The sequence below is a fragment of the Pristis pectinata genome, chromosome 8 (genome assembly GCF_009764475.1).
Source record: "Pristis pectinata isolate sPriPec2 chromosome 8, sPriPec2.1.pri, whole genome shotgun sequence".
Taxonomy (NCBI): Eukaryota; Metazoa; Chordata; class Chondrichthyes; order Rhinopristiformes; family Pristidae; genus Pristis; species Pristis pectinata.
In genome coordinates, this window is record NC_067412.1 from 44,489,946 (window position 1) to 44,505,562 (window position 15,617).

General features: G+C 44.0%; 1 protein-coding gene across 1 annotated transcript in view; it reads left to right on the top strand.

Moving 5' to 3' along the window:
* Positions 1-15,182, top strand: part of LOC127573033 (protein kinase C beta type) — a 263,973-nt gene extending 248,791 nt beyond the window's left edge. Inside the window, exon 17 of the mRNA XM_052020801.1 lies at positions 10,995-15,182. Coding sequence (XP_051876761.1) covers positions 10,995-11,147 — 153 coding nt within the window. The 3' untranslated portion in view covers positions 11,148-15,182. The remainder of the gene's footprint in view (positions 1-10,994) is intronic.
* The last annotated feature ends 435 nt before the right edge of the window (positions 15,183-15,617 follow it).

Here is a 15,617-nt window from a genome sequence, read left to right on the forward strand (position 1 = left end):
CTCCCCATGACAGTGCACTCCAGGCACTTGCTGTGTAAAAGATCCCACAGTTCACTCTGTTTTCGTTTGCCATTTACCATTTTGTAGTTCATGTCCACTCCGCAATGAGAACAGCTTTTCTATCTCTGTACTCTTCATGATCCCCCTTGTCCTCCTCTGTTCCAAGAGGAACAAGTCTGTCAACTGCTGAACTCTCCTCCCTGCCATCATTTTGGTAAGCCACTTCTGTACTCTCTCCAAATCTACCATATCCTGAAGCCTGGGGCCCAGAAGCAGGGACAATGCCGCTGTTTTATTAAGATTCATTGTGACTTGTTCCTGTACCCAAGATGCCATTTTTCATTTTTCCGTCTTAACCACTTTCAGCCAGTCAAGCACATATAGCCCTAGATCTCAAATGTGTTGCTCACTCCAACATTGTCCTCTCCAGTTTAGTTTCTCTCTTCTCAGTCTTCACAGTTCCCAGCATGTAATTCCATCTGCAACCTCCCTGTCTATTCCCCCAGTCCTTCCGTTCCGGAAGTCCATCATTGTCCACCGAGTTTGTGCCATCTGTATATTTGGAAATGTTGCCCTATCCACCCAGGTGTAATTCATTTATGTAAGGGAAGGCAGTGTTCCCAGTACAGACCTTGGGGGACTTCAACATACACTTTCCTTCAGGCTGAGAAACAAACTTTCACTACACTCTATCCCTTGTTACTGAGCCAGTTTTCTGTCCACCTACTACAAGGGATCAACCTACTATCAACCTTGATATTAGCCTGTCATCTGACATCTTTTCACATAGCCTCGTAAGTCCACATATACCGCATTAACTGCATTTTCCTCTTCAGCCCTGTCAACTACTTCATCAAAAAATATCTCTATCAAGTCAATTAAGAATGATTAGTCTTTAACATATTCATGCTGAGTTTCTCTAATCAGTTCATACATCTAATCAAATACTGGGTCTGTCCCTGATTATTGTTCCTTGAATGTTTCCCACTACCACTGTAAAGCTCACTGCCCTGTAGTTACTGGGTTTATTCCTGCACCCTCTTTTGAACAAAGATATAAAGTTTGCAATGTTCCAGTCCACAGGCACCAATTGATGTTTGGGTGATTACATGGCCAGGGCCCCTGCCATTTCCTCCCTTATTTCCCTCAGCAATCCAGGACGTATTCCATTTGGATCAGGGGATTTATTTGCATTGTACAACTGGACTTTCCAGTAGCTCCTCACTATTATTTTTAGCCCATCCAGAATTTCAACCACAACTTCTTTTGCTGAGACTCCAGCAACATCATCTTTGGTTGAACCTGATGTGAAGAACTCATTCAGTACCTATGGTCCTCTGTCCCCAAGAGTAAATTTTCTTTCTGGTCTCTGATCAGCTGTGCCTCCTTTTCAAATTTCCATTCCTATGGTATGTTTTTTGGATCCCTTTTACATTTGCTGTTAGTCTTTTCTCTCTCTCACTCACCCTTTACCTCTGAACTTTCTGTAACCACCTTGGCTGGCATCTTTCCTGCTCTGGTCTGTCCCTCCCTCTTTGGTCACTCAGGGACCTTCAGCATGACGCCCTCACCCTCATGGACTGTACCCTGACTGTAGCTGACAAGTCCCCCCACTTTAGAGCCCTGCCATTGTTTATTTACAGTTCTGCCTGCCAGATTTTGATCCCAGTTTACCCAGGCCACATCCGACCTCATTCTGTTCAAATTGTTCCCTCTCCAATTGACCATTTTACCTTGGACTGGTCTATATTCCTTTCCATAGCAATTCTAAACCTAATGATTTTATGATTATTAAAAAATGTAGATCTTCAAGTCCGAAGCTATTCAACATAACAGTGAATACCATTTTTCTCAGTGAATAAACAGAAACTCTGCACACTCATGCAATAACAATCTTTTCCCTAATGTATAAGCAGAAGCTGTCCTATTAAGGGGCTCTCTCTTACTTCACTAAATAACAACTGCAGAGTTGTACAGTAATGCTCACCCTCCTTCATAAAACAGTACCTGCAACTGTTCCTCAGTAATCTCTACTCCGCCTAAGGAGCAGTATTAATTGTTTAGGACATAGAGATTCAAGTCCTGAGCCACATGTGATTCTGCAGTCACTAAGGATTTTAGCTTGCTGCCTGACAAAGATGAGGAGAGGCAAGAGAAGGCTGGGCTAATCCATATTCACATTTCTTGCAGCTTCTCTAATGCAAGTGTGTGAAAGGATGTCCTGGCACTCTTGTCATAGGGAGAGCGGTCAGCCCTGGAGGTTGTGTACCCAGGAATGAAGAGCAGGTTCATGCTTTCTTTTCATAGGAAACTGGGGAGATGAAAAGTAGCAAAGATTAGAAGCTCTGTAATGTAGTGTGCACTATTTACATTCTTAATATCTGTGGTATGAACAGACCAGCTGATGGTAGTGAATAATGGTATTTGTCTGACAACTGATTGTACTGTTGAGCTTTCCACTACACAGACTATCTCCAGTGATCCAGAATGCATGAAACAAATGTCATTCCCTACTCAGCATGTAGCGTATCAAGGTTTAGATTTCTAGTCACTGCATCTGAATAAATAACATGCCAACCAGTATTAGTTGAAAAAAAAATGACCTTTTTCATGATTTGCTCGTAATTACAAGGATTTTCTTTGAGCACAGCCTTCTTCAATCTTAAAAGGCCACGGCCACAAAGTGCAGTGAAAGTAAGACTAGTAATGATGGTACAGACTGTTTCAATGGAGTAGTGAATGACAGTGGAGATAATTAGAAGAATAGGGCTCAACAGGGTGTCAGGATAGGAATGGAAGACTGGGGGCAGAGTTGGATGAAGAGAATGGGGCTCAGCAGAGTAAACAATAGAGGTAATGTCTGAGGAAAGGAGAGACTGTGCAGAGTTACAGGGAGCAGCTGAGATTTGTTCCCAGAAAATGGTGATTATGAAATATCATCCAGTAAATGTTGTCCACAATAGGTCAGCTCTGAAAGTAAGAGTTAGTGCAGTGTGGAACAGGTTTGAAGTTCCCAGAAAACAGGGCCAGAGTCTAGAGTTGTAGCAAGCAGTGAAGAACATGAAGGACTCTCATCCTCATCCAACAGAAAGTAGAATCAACAGCAACTCCAGACTGTGGCACACTGAAGGTGCACAGTTTATGGATGTCTTTCCAAAACTGCCTGGACCCCTCAGTCTAACAAAGTTCATACTCCAAGATAATTTTCTGAGGTCTTAACTGGTCTATGATATTCAATCCTCTATACACATGATACTTGAATGAACTCAATACACATGATCCAAAGTATTACATGAGGTTCCACATTCTAGGTATTGAGGAGGTTGGGTATGAACCCCACCTGCTCCAGAACAAGTTCTTCAATTAGAGCCATTTATTCTAATCTCATTGTTCTGTCCTTTTATATCCCTCTGTTCCAAAAGCATATCAAATTCCATTTAAAATAGTTATACTAAATCAATCAATACTCTAATAACACTCAGACAAAAGTTTTTTCAAACACCCCATTCGTTCTTACAATGAGAAGCTTCAGCTTACGCCCAGTCCTGACTGCAACACACACCGAAAACTTCTACGTTCTTCTGTTGAATGTATAACATGCACTTTATCGTGGCTTCACAATGATATAGTACACCGCATGAATATAACAATCTGACCTTGATATACCACAGCTTCATACACAAAAACCCAACAAACTCTGAAATGGAAGTAACACATTTCAAATATTTTTAGTAATATCACATCCTGTACGATGTGTCATCGCACTGATGTGCATACTCCCATGAATACAGCACAGCTATAGCACTCCCTGCCAGAAGTAATGCATGCTCACACCCACAACATTATGTAGGAGAAAAACAGCATCACTTACCTCAGTTTGCATTATTAGTATATGCATTATCAATTATTGTACTCCATTACACCATGTGCTTGCTCAGAGTGCACATTATCAGTCCCTTGTTGTTACATGTGAACAGCATTACTTTCTGATACTCAGTTTGCATTGTTCCTCAATGTACAGTAACAATTCTCTCTGGATAGAATCTCAATCATTTCCTATTCAGTTTCCAACGTTATTTATGTATATATTCTTGATATATATATATATATATATATATATATATATAAATATTCACATGGATATATATATATATATATATATATATATATATATATCCATGTGAATATTTACAAACGTTTCCATTATTTTGTGTATGCAGTTACTCCAAGAGTACTGCACTCCTGTTGTTACTCATCATGGAATGTAAATTGTCAGTTATTTCCTGTTACATTGTATCAAGATCACCAATCATTTCCATTTGCACACTATGTACTGTGTTAATCATGACCTGTTACTCGTTTTATACTGTGACTGTATGTACATTTTGGACCAATTTCTGTTACTGAAGTGTGTACAGTATGTTATTTCAGCATGTATTGTGAATCTTCCTTACTAACCTTAACAAGCATGCCTTACTAACCAGAACAGTACAAAGCAAATGACATCCTTTATCAGAATGTCTTGCATATATTTCTAACCTTCCAAGGATAACAGAAATAAATATCTTGTACAATCTGGCATAAACTGCACAGAATATACCTCGAGTCGTGGAAATGTCAAAATGTGTGATCCTTCCACCAAGCATGAATAGCATGAATGTCCTTGCTGACTGAACTGCACAAAGTGTCTTTCTTATTAACTCCCCTTAACCTGCATTTATCAATGTCTGAGCATGTGAAGAGTTTGAAATGTTGCATGATATCAAGCATGCAGCAAATTGCTGTCTCCTTCTCATGCAGCCATGCATCAAGGTCCCCTTTTTTCCAGTTTGCAGTCTATGAATACACCATCTACAATGGGAGCTGTGTATCAGCCTGCTCACTGTGTATAAATACCACCTCATGGAGATTCTGCTCTGTATCTGTAAAGGTCGTTGAAATCTCTGGTCTCTGTATTTCCCAGAACCCATGATATTGAGGCCTCTGGTTTCCATTTGTTGAAGTAACTGCCTGATCTGTCTAATCTGTATCTCCTGGGATGCACTGTCCATTTTGGGATCTCTGATCTGTCATGTTGAGGTTTGTGGTCTATATTTTGTCATGTTTCTGATCTGTATTGGAATTACACATTGGGATCTCAGGTCTGGCTTTCTCAGACTCTCTGGATTATATGTGTTGAGGACTCGGGTTTGTAGATGCATTGGTCTTTGGACATTCATCCTTGGGATTCTTGTCTTTGTTTGTTGACATCTATGTGTATTTCTTGCTGTCTTTGATCTGTATATAAGAAATAGCAGCAGAACTTTTTGGTCAGTCAAGCCTGCTCAGTCAGATCATGGGTAATCTTCTACACCAGCTCCCCTTCCTCACTCCAAACCCATGTCCCGTGATTTCATTGAAGTCCAAAAATCTATTGATCTTGTGCTTGACTATACTCAACGGTTGAGCATCCACAGGTGGAGAACTCCAAAGGGGTTCATCTCTCAAATCTGGAATTTTGTTTACGATGCCTTATCTCTATTCATGGGAACTTTGTTACTCCACTTTTACTGAATCCTTCAGTCTGCTTTCTGAATTGTATTATTTTAGTCTCCAGTTTTTATTAGAAGCGTTGCTGTGTTTTTTGTGTGATTTCTCCAACCAGTTTACCCTGCAACTTTTGGTCTCATTTTACTTGACCACTTGGCTGATTTAGTCGAGGCTTTCTCAGCCCTGCTGTTGGGAGACTATTGGTTATGGATTTCATTACAGCACCTTCACTGGGAGTCTGTCTGTTTCTGATCTATGTTTATTCAGTGCTATAATTTATATTATTGAACAACTTTTGGTTCATTGTTTTCAGAGCTATTCTGTATTTTTATCACTTTCATACCGCATTTGGGTGTTGCCTGTCTGGTTCTAACTGGCAGTTAGAGACAGAAAACAAAAAGACAGACAGAAAGGAACAAATTCAAACTGAAATGAACAGAAAAACAAAAGGCTGATTGTCTGAAATTGTTGAATTTAGTATTGAATTCTGGGTGCTGTCTCTAACTACTGGCTTTTAAAGTAAATTTTACCTTGCTAACTTTTATCAGCACCTAACCTGATGCTCCATCAATGCCCTTTCAGCACCTGTGTTCACCCCTCTGCAACTTAACATGTGCTCTCTCACCTTTCCAATTCTGAGAAGGGTCCTCACCCTGAATCAGTGACAATTTCTTTCTCCACAGATGCTGCCTTATCCGCTGGGTGTTTCTGCAATTTTGTGTTTTTATTTAGAGTAAAGGCCTCATCTGCTTAATCTGTTCTCAGGACAAACTCCTGAGTCCCAGGAATCATGCTGGTGAACCCACTCTGATGCAGTATCTCTCTGTCACAAATGTATCCTTCCTTAGACAGAGAGACAGATCTGCACTGCCAAGGTCCTACATGGTTACAGTAAGATGCCTCAACTCATCTAGTTAAGGCCAACATACAGTTTGCTTCTATAATTGCTTGCTGTCCTTGCATGTTGATCTGTACACCCAGTTCCTCTGAACACCAACACCTTTCAATGTCTCACTATTTTAAAAAAAAAAGAGGGGAGATGTGCAAGTGACCCTGTTCGAGGATGAAGGGAATTCACTGTGCGACCAAAAGTGTTCCTCGCAGGATGAAGCAACCAGGCCCGTAACACCAGTTCGACTCCCCACAGGAGTTTAATTTGAAGCAGCAGGATTTTGACTACTCACTACCACAGCAAAAAGCATCACACTTTCTTTATTCCATGTTCTTGCCCATACACATAACATGTCTATATCAACATGAAGCTTCTTTACATCCTCTTTACAACTCCCATTGCTTTGTACCATCAGCAATAGGCTATCAGTCCAATCTATATTTCTTGCTTTCCAGCCAATGTTTATTGTGACCTTTGCTCTTTGAAGCCCAGTCTGTATTTGGCATGAATCTCTGTACCATATGCAATGGACCATGTTCTTTGATTGTCTACCTGGAGGATTGGGATCACACTAGTTAGTATGTCCGGGAGTCTAGTCTATGTTTGTTGGGAGCTCTGGTGTGTATTCATTAGGGGCTTGGGACTAGATTCAATGGGATAACTTGCATTGATTTGGGTAGTCTAAAGTCTACTGTATATCCGTAGAGCATTCATTTTGGGGAATTCCTGTGTGTGTGTTTTTTTAAGTGTCCTTGATCTGCATTTATTGGGATCTTCAGCTTTTTCTTCTTGCAGTCTTTGTTATTGTACTTTTATTATGGCTTCATGATCAGTGTCTCCATTGATGTCTCTGTAATTTTACTTCAATGGTCTGTGTTGGGAGCTGTTTTCAATATCAATGTGTTGGGGTACATTCATTTTGAAATGACCTATACCTCTAAAAATACGGTCCACAATCTGTTACCTGACCTGATATTCCACCAGCTCCACCCTGGATCTGCAGATAAGACAGGAAACTCAGCAGCACAGGTACGTGAATGATTTAAGTTTCCCTGGGGCAGGGGCAGTTTGACTGCTTGATGTTACATCAGATTACTCTGACCTCAGTCTGACTAGTGACCACTCCCATACTCTCCCATTACAGTCTGTAACCCTCTGTCTGTTTTGAGAGGAGCCTATTTTTGTCATGGCACCTCCAAGAATTGTGTACACTTTATAATCTCAGAAGGCATCTCTGCCCCCATTTGTGATCCCTTTCTCCACCATCTGCTCCAGGACAGTCCCATTATCTGGTGCCTGTTCCTGCCCTGTCCCTGCTCTCTCAGTACCACTTCCCCTGTGTTCACTCCCAGACACTCATTGTCAGGCCCAGGACAATCACATTACCCAGTGACTGTTTCAGGGAAGTCCTAAAGCCCAACAGCAGCTTCCACAACTCCAGTGGTCCCATTGTCTATCTCCAGACTGTTTCTTTGCCCATTAATAGACATTCGCTACCAAATTCCACCCAGCCTTCATATTCAGTTGGTCCACCTTCGATACCTCTCTACCCTTTCTTCTTGATCTCTCTGTTTCCATCTTACGAGCCACATTATCCACTGACTCCCACAGCTACATCAAATACATCTCCTCCCACCCTGTGTCTTGTAAGGATGCCATTCTTTTTTCTCTGTTTCAACCACATCTCTTCTCAAAATAAGGCCTTTCACTCCAGGACATCCCAGAAAACAGGGTATCAATGCCCCCCCCCAACCCCTGCCCACTGCTATTGATGATGCCCTCACCTGCATCTCCTCTACTTCCTGTATTGTCTGCCCTCACCCCATTCCACCCTAGGCAGAACAGGGATAAAGTTCCCCTCATCCTCACCTACCACCCCACAAAGCCTACACATCCAACATATCATTTGCAAATTCTGCCATCCCCAGCGGGATCCCACCACCAGTCACATCTTCCCCTCCGCTTTCCACAGAGATCACTCTCCATGGCTCCCTTGTGCACTCATCCCTTCCCACCTGCCCCCTCTCTCTCCAGCCACTCTCCCCTATAACCAGAGGAGGTGTAACACCTGCCCCTACACCTCCTCCCTCACCACCATCCATCCAGGTCCCGAAACAGCCCTTCCAGGTGAGGCAGTCCTTCACACGCAAATCCTCCGGTCTTATTCATTGCATCTGGTGCTCCCGCTGTGGCCTCCTCTACATCAGTGAGACCAGGCTCAGACTGGGTGATCACTTCGCCAAGCACCTTCGTTCTGTCTGCCGTGGCCATCTGGATCTCCCAGTTGCCAGCCATTTTAATTTCCCTTCACATTCCTACACTGACATGTCCGTCCTCAGCCTCCTCCACTGCCTGGCTAAGGCTAAACAAAAACGAGAGGAACAGCACCTCATATTCCACCTGGGCAGTCTGCAAGCTGACAGCATGAGAACTGAATTCTCCAATTTCAGGTAACCTGCTCTCCCTCCGTCCCTTTTCTCTCTCCTGGTGTACCCAGTACCTCCTACACTGACCCCACCCCCACCACCTTGTTTCTTATCCCTCCTCCACCCACTCCATCTGCCCGTCACCCACACACTCCTCCCACTGGGTTCCCTCCCCCCACTGTTCCCATCTGCCCCCCCATCTCCCTTATTTGGTTCCATGCTCCACCTTCCTCTCCTATCAGATTTCATCTGCAGCCCTTTGTTGCCCCCACCCATCACCTCCCAGCTTCTGACATTACACCCACTCTTCCCTCCCCCATCTGCCTATCACCCTTCTCACCTGGATCCACCTATCACCTGCCAGCTCTTGCTCCACTCCTTCCCCACACCTCTTTATACAGGCCATCTCCCCTCTACTCTTTCAATCCAGATGAAGGGCCTCAACTGGAAACCTCAACTTTCCGTTTGCCTCCACAGATGCTGCCCGACCCACTGAGTTCCTTCAGTATTTTGTTTGTAGCTCCAGATTCCAGCATTTGCAGTCTCTGGTGTCTCCATTCCCCTTATCCCAACTCCCTACCTTCCCATGATTCATGTTCCCAGGGTCTGGTTACTGAGTGCAGAGCAGCACCTTCCCACTCACAGTCCCACCGCCCAGAGCCCACTGACAGCCTCAGTGATCCCGGCCAGTCCTGTATCCCAGGGACTCCTCCTGGGTGGTTGATACATCCTGCAGTGTCCGCTCCCTGACTGACCATGGTCTGTCCCACAGCCCAGGTGCACCAGCATCTCCTCCTCCTCCCAGCTGGGGTGCGGTCAAGGGCTGACACCACACAGTGCCGAAAGTCTGCTCTCAGTCTCCTTTCCCTGTTTCCCTTCAGACTGTATCTTCATTCTGCTTCTGTTTCCAGGCAGTGTCATTGTCCAAATATCTCCCAGACAGTCCCATGTCCCAGTGTCAACTGCCTCCTCCACACTGCCCTCACCTAGTGCCCATGCCAGTTCCATTCCCGAAGCACTGCCATGTCAGCAGACCACAGCCCCGGTGTCTCAGTGCCAATGCCCAGACTGACCCTTCCCACCAGTTCTCCCAGATCTCCCTGTACCCAGTGACCAGTCCCAGACAGGGCCAGCTCTGAACATTCCCACTGCTGGGAGTGGGCATGGAGACAGTCAGTGGGCTGTCCCACTCTATTCCTTTCTCCCATTGCTTGCTCCCAGACTGTATAGTCTGCCAGCAACATGTCCCAAACACTGCCAGTGTCTGCTCCCACACTACCCCAGGTCACATTGCTGCCTAACCATCCCCCATGGCCCTGTGTCTGCCCAGGTCCACCATATACCCTGTCCCTGTACTTCGTACCACTACCTCAGTGACTGCTCACAGGCAACGTATTCCTTGGGAAACTTGTCAGACAGTCAAACAGTTGGGGAAGCTTGTTGGACAGTCCCAGTGTATGCTCTCAGGCCATTCCGGTGCCCCAGTGCCTGCTCTTGTACCATCCCAGTGCCCCAGTGCCTGCTCTTGGAACACCCCAGTGCCCTAGTGCCCATTCTCAGACCGTCCCAGTGCTCCAGTGTCTGCTCTCGGACCGTCCCAGTGCCCCAGTGTCTGTTCCCACCTTCTGTACTCACTACTGTCCTGGTCAGTCTGGACTGAAACAGCTGCAGTATGAGGGCACATGGTTCCCTACTGATCAATGTTACTCTGGCTGAGGGGGTCTAAACTAGGTTGACAATCAGGGCAATGTGAGTGTGGAGAGCTGTGGCCAAACTGGGGAGGGGCAGTGCCCAAGGCATGGGAAAGACTGTGCCCAGCGCAGTGGGGAGAGACAATGCCATTCCTCAGAAACTGGTGCTGAATCTCCCACGTTCAGTCCACGGACAAATGGGATCACAGTCTGTGATGGGGAAGGAAGGGGCGGCTGGAGGTGTTCAATGTCCAAATCTCACCGCTGGCTCCTGCCTCTCCCTCATCCCACCACCCCCTCCCACCCTCTGGCACCCTCTCTGACCGCCAGTGCCATCCCAGTGACTGAGCTGGCAGTGCCGAGGGACAGGGTGGGAGAGGTGAGGGACACTGGCTGTCAGACACTCACTTGTTCTGCACTGATTTCCCAACACAAACCTTTGTCTTCTCCTTTCAGAGGAACAACAGAGACGCCGGCAACTTTGACCGTGAGTTCACCCGGCAGCCTGTGGACCTGACACCCACCGACAAACTCTTCATCATGAACCTGGACCAGAACGAGTTTGCAGGGTTCTCCTATGTCAATCCCGAATTTGTGATTCAGGTTTAAAGAGGAGTGCTGGTGTCCAGAAAAATCTTTATATTTTTGACCTGAAACACAGAACATAATGTTTTAAAATCCCGATTCTCCTAGCCCTGGGTCACAGGGCCAACACGAGGTTTCATTGTGATATTGTCACTGTACAGTGGTTGCAAATATTGATCAGACTGGGGCAGGAAGGAAGCAGGAGAGATGTGGGGCACCTGGATGATTGTTGTTGCAGTCCTGATGCAGAATGGGGTGGCAGGGAGGGAGTAGGAGCAGTGACATGTTAAAGACCAACGTTGTTTATGAGCATTTACACCTAATGTGGTCACATCCAGTCAAGTACAGAATATGGCCTAGAAAATCTGCTCACACTGGTTCTTGATTTAAATGGTCTTCGTTGTACCCAGCTTCCCCGTGGCCTCTTCATTATTTCTACAGCTCCACATCGCTCTGAACTGTCTGCTGCTCCAACTCTGGTCCTCTGAGTATCATTCAATTATTCTGTTTGATGGGTCAGTGGCTGTGCATGGAATTTCATTCCTAGATGCCTCTGCTGTTTGGTGCTTCTCCATAATCTCTAAGGAGCTCCTCAAGGCTGGTGACATTGGCTGGGTCATCTGCTCTTGTAACTCCTTACATGGTGGTGTCAGCGTGATAGGTCAATGTGGGGCTTGTACTGGGCCATGGGCCCATTCATTGAAGTCCACAGGCCATTGTGTCACCATACAGCTTGCAAACGATCACCCACGTTCCCAGTGTCTGTGCAGGAGAGTCTCATTTGTCCATTAGGGCCTTGAACAGATGCTGAGTCCCTCATTTGTGTATTGAAATGCCCTAATGACTGTCTCAGCCCTTTCCCTTCACCAATGGGGCAGGCCGTGAGTTTCCAGCTCACCCCAAGTACATCCTCTCTGCCTGTCCCCTCGGGAATTGGGGGCTGGTTTAACACCTGACATATGGTCACTGAGACATCTCATTTCAAGGCTCATACAATGAGTGGAACAACTTGTTTACCACTTCAGAGAAAACAAACTTTTAGTATCGTTTAGAATTGTCTATATTTCTATCCATTGAGAATCTATGTTTTCTATACAATATATCCTTTCTGTCAGTATCATCTTTTCCTTTGTATCAGACCAGTGGGAAATCAGAAATTAAATTTTAAACATGAATCAAACACAGGAATCAAAGGATAAAGAGATATTGTGTAGCATGGTGTGATCTGAGTGACTGAGTAATGTTGTTGGGCATCTGGTACTCACAAGTCAAATGTTACAGATCTTTGACTTCTCCCAGTTTTCACTCTATTCCTGCTGTGTCTGCACCTGTAGTTCTGTCCGCCTGTACATAGTGCCTGTGTATGATCTACCTAGTACTTGAAATACTTTATAAGAGGAGGTTCAGAGCCTGCCCACCACTTCACGGCATCACAGCTGATCTGTAGCCACAGACTCCTCCTTGTCCTGTACCCTTTAGTGAACAGAAATTCACTGATCATTGATCTCACACCCCATGTTACCAACTGACCTTGCAAGGGTTCCAAATTATCACCACTCTCTTGAGTATAGAATTGTACCCCAAACCCTCCAGAAGGGGGTCTCACTATTTTTATGTTATGGCCTGGCTCCCAAAATCCTAGGTTTCCCAGCCAGAAAAGATAATTCTCTCCTGCTCTACTTCCCTTTAAATCAAACCACCTGCTACTCTTCTGAATTTAGTAACGCTAATGCTGCCAATTTAACCCATGTCTACCCTCTGTGTTGATCACGTTCCTACCAGCCCTATCAGCTTAACTTTCACCTCTGGTTTGTGGAATCACTCCTTCTAACTTAACCCTTGGATTTCAGGTTTCATTCTATAACACATTCCAATGTTATTTGAAGTACACTTATGGCTTGGCTACTTCTCATTGGCCTATTCTCATCAGACCATTCAGTTGTCTACATTAACACCCAACTCTGGCTAGATAAATCAAAAGAAGAAACTAACGCATTTTCTGTAAGAGATTGTTTTCACTATCTGCTTTATTTGATATTAAAACAGAAGGTGCAGGTGTCAGTTGTCTTATTCTGCTACCTTTTATCTGATTGCATTTGTTCCAGCCATGCCACCTTATGTACTGATGCTTCCAGCAGTCTGTTTTTTATTTCTGATGTCTGAGTATGCACCATTTCTCTTCTGTTCTATGATTTAATATTTTACCTTCATCTCCACATATTTATTTATGTTTTTAGGTGGGATTGTGTGCTGAATCCATTATTCAGAGAGCATGCATGATGGTGTAGCAGTTAGTGCTGCAGCTTCACAGTCTCAGATCCTCAAAGTTTGTATGTTCTCCCTTTGACCTTGTGGGTTCCCCTGCTGTATTGGCCCAAAGGGCTGAAATGGCTCCTTCTGCGTCATAGTAATCATAAAATATAAGGTAAATTCCACAATCCCATCTGTATTCCACTGAGCACGATTCATCCATGAACCTCATGCTCATGAATCTTCTCTGAAATTCCATGTTCCTTGCACCACTGTCCTCTTCGATTGTTGAGATCTACACTCAGTATCAGGCATGGTCACAAGACCACTCTCAGCCTCTTTGCTCAGAAACACTGATACACTCTCAGGCAACTGTTTCTTTGCCCACAATGTCTTGCTTCGCCTTTTGTGGGGTTTAGGCAAAATTTTCCAATCTTCCTTTCAGGAGCCAAGGGCTGAAGTTCCATTAATTCTTGGGTATTGGTGTCTCCTGGGATCCTTTGCCCCTTCACTTTCTCATCCTTTCTTCTGATTTCCCCCTTTCTATTTCCCCATTCTGGTCTTGAATAATAAGTCCTCACTCAGTACAGCCCTTGCTTTTTTCCACGTATGACTTTGGTGATGTTGGCATGGTGATGGCTCCACTGAGTGAGGAGTTTCTCCTACCCAAAGGAGCTTTTCTCCAACCTTCACACCTCCCACCTGGCCTAGAGTATTCCCTCTGACCTCCTAAGCTCTCTACATACTTTCACTGGGAACTGCTGTTAAGACAACCATCACTGGGCTTCATTTGTTCATTATTCTATCCTCAATTTTAGATAGGTGAGGTTAATGGGTGGGGATAAATGGCTATTAACCCTCCAGGTGCAAGGTACTGATTGCATCTGAATCACTCTGAAAATTCCACAATCTTTGTTGGTTTAATGCGCTTCTGAGTGTAATGCAGAGGCAATCCAAGGCACCTTAATGTAAGAGGACAGCAGTGATGTTGGCTCAGGAGTGAAAATTGAGGGAAAAGGAACGATCAGGTAGCTTTAACCAGAGACAAACACCAAGTCTAAACTGTAATTTTTCTAACTGATGTCTTCCATGCTATGAACGTAGATGTTTTCTACTTGGTTACATTTTGTGGAACGTAATGTACTTAAAGATTTCTACGTTTGTGATGTCTATGCATCTCCTTTTCACAGGATCACTGTGAGTGTTCTTACTGTTGATTACAAAATAACTTAGTGTTTAGATGCCTGCCAAAAAAAAGCAAAAAAAAGTACTGCAATAATTACTGAATTAATTTGCATGCATTTTGTAAATCAGTCCATTTATTGTTGGCAAAATTTATTTACGCGACTGCTTTTGAGTTGTTCGATCTCAAACTATGAAATAAAATTCTCTAATGAGATGTCTACAGCACCATGTGAAGTGTTCACTTGAGGTGGAGGGACATCCATTAACATGAGTAGTGGTCTTGATGTGGCATCACATTCATCAGAACACTTAAAATCAATCAGCCCTCAGTCAATTGAGGGAAATTAGCATAATTGCTTGTATCCTCTGACTATGAGATAGCTGAGTAACAAATTAGTATGTAGTGATTCAATGAGTTGAAGCACTGCTCTCAGTTCTGGCCATTGAAGTGATGAAATGTTTCCCTCTTTCTCCAACCTGTGCACCTGTTTCAGTAGAAGGGCACACAGCAAAGATCCCTACAATGCTGCAGCAGCTGTCAGTGTGTCACCAGCTTCCAGTATCTTTTACAGAATGTATGCTCTGGATTATGTGGCATTTCAAAATAAAAGATTTGTAACATTACGGGCCAGAGATTTATTAAGCTTATGATAATAATAAGACTAATTGAGCTCTTTTGCCAACCATGTCCATGGCAAACATTGTACTATTCCCATTTACCAGCACTTGGTCCACAGCCTTCTATGCCTTGGCCATTCAGAAGTTCATTCAGATACTTTTTAAATGTTGCGAAAGTTCCTGTCTGCATCACCTTCTCAGATATCGGCAATAATTAAATATGAAGTTAAAGGCATTAACTTATGGCAAAACAAAACAAGTTCAGCAAAGAATACACATGGTAAATGCGGAATGAAACACTGGATCAAAGCTTCTTTGAATTCTGAAGTCACTAGTGGAGTGTCTTTTTTATATTATATATTTATTGCAATCCTGCTTGGTTCCTTTCACATAGGCTGCAATGACTTCAGTTTTACAGCTACTGATTGACCTGTCAATCAA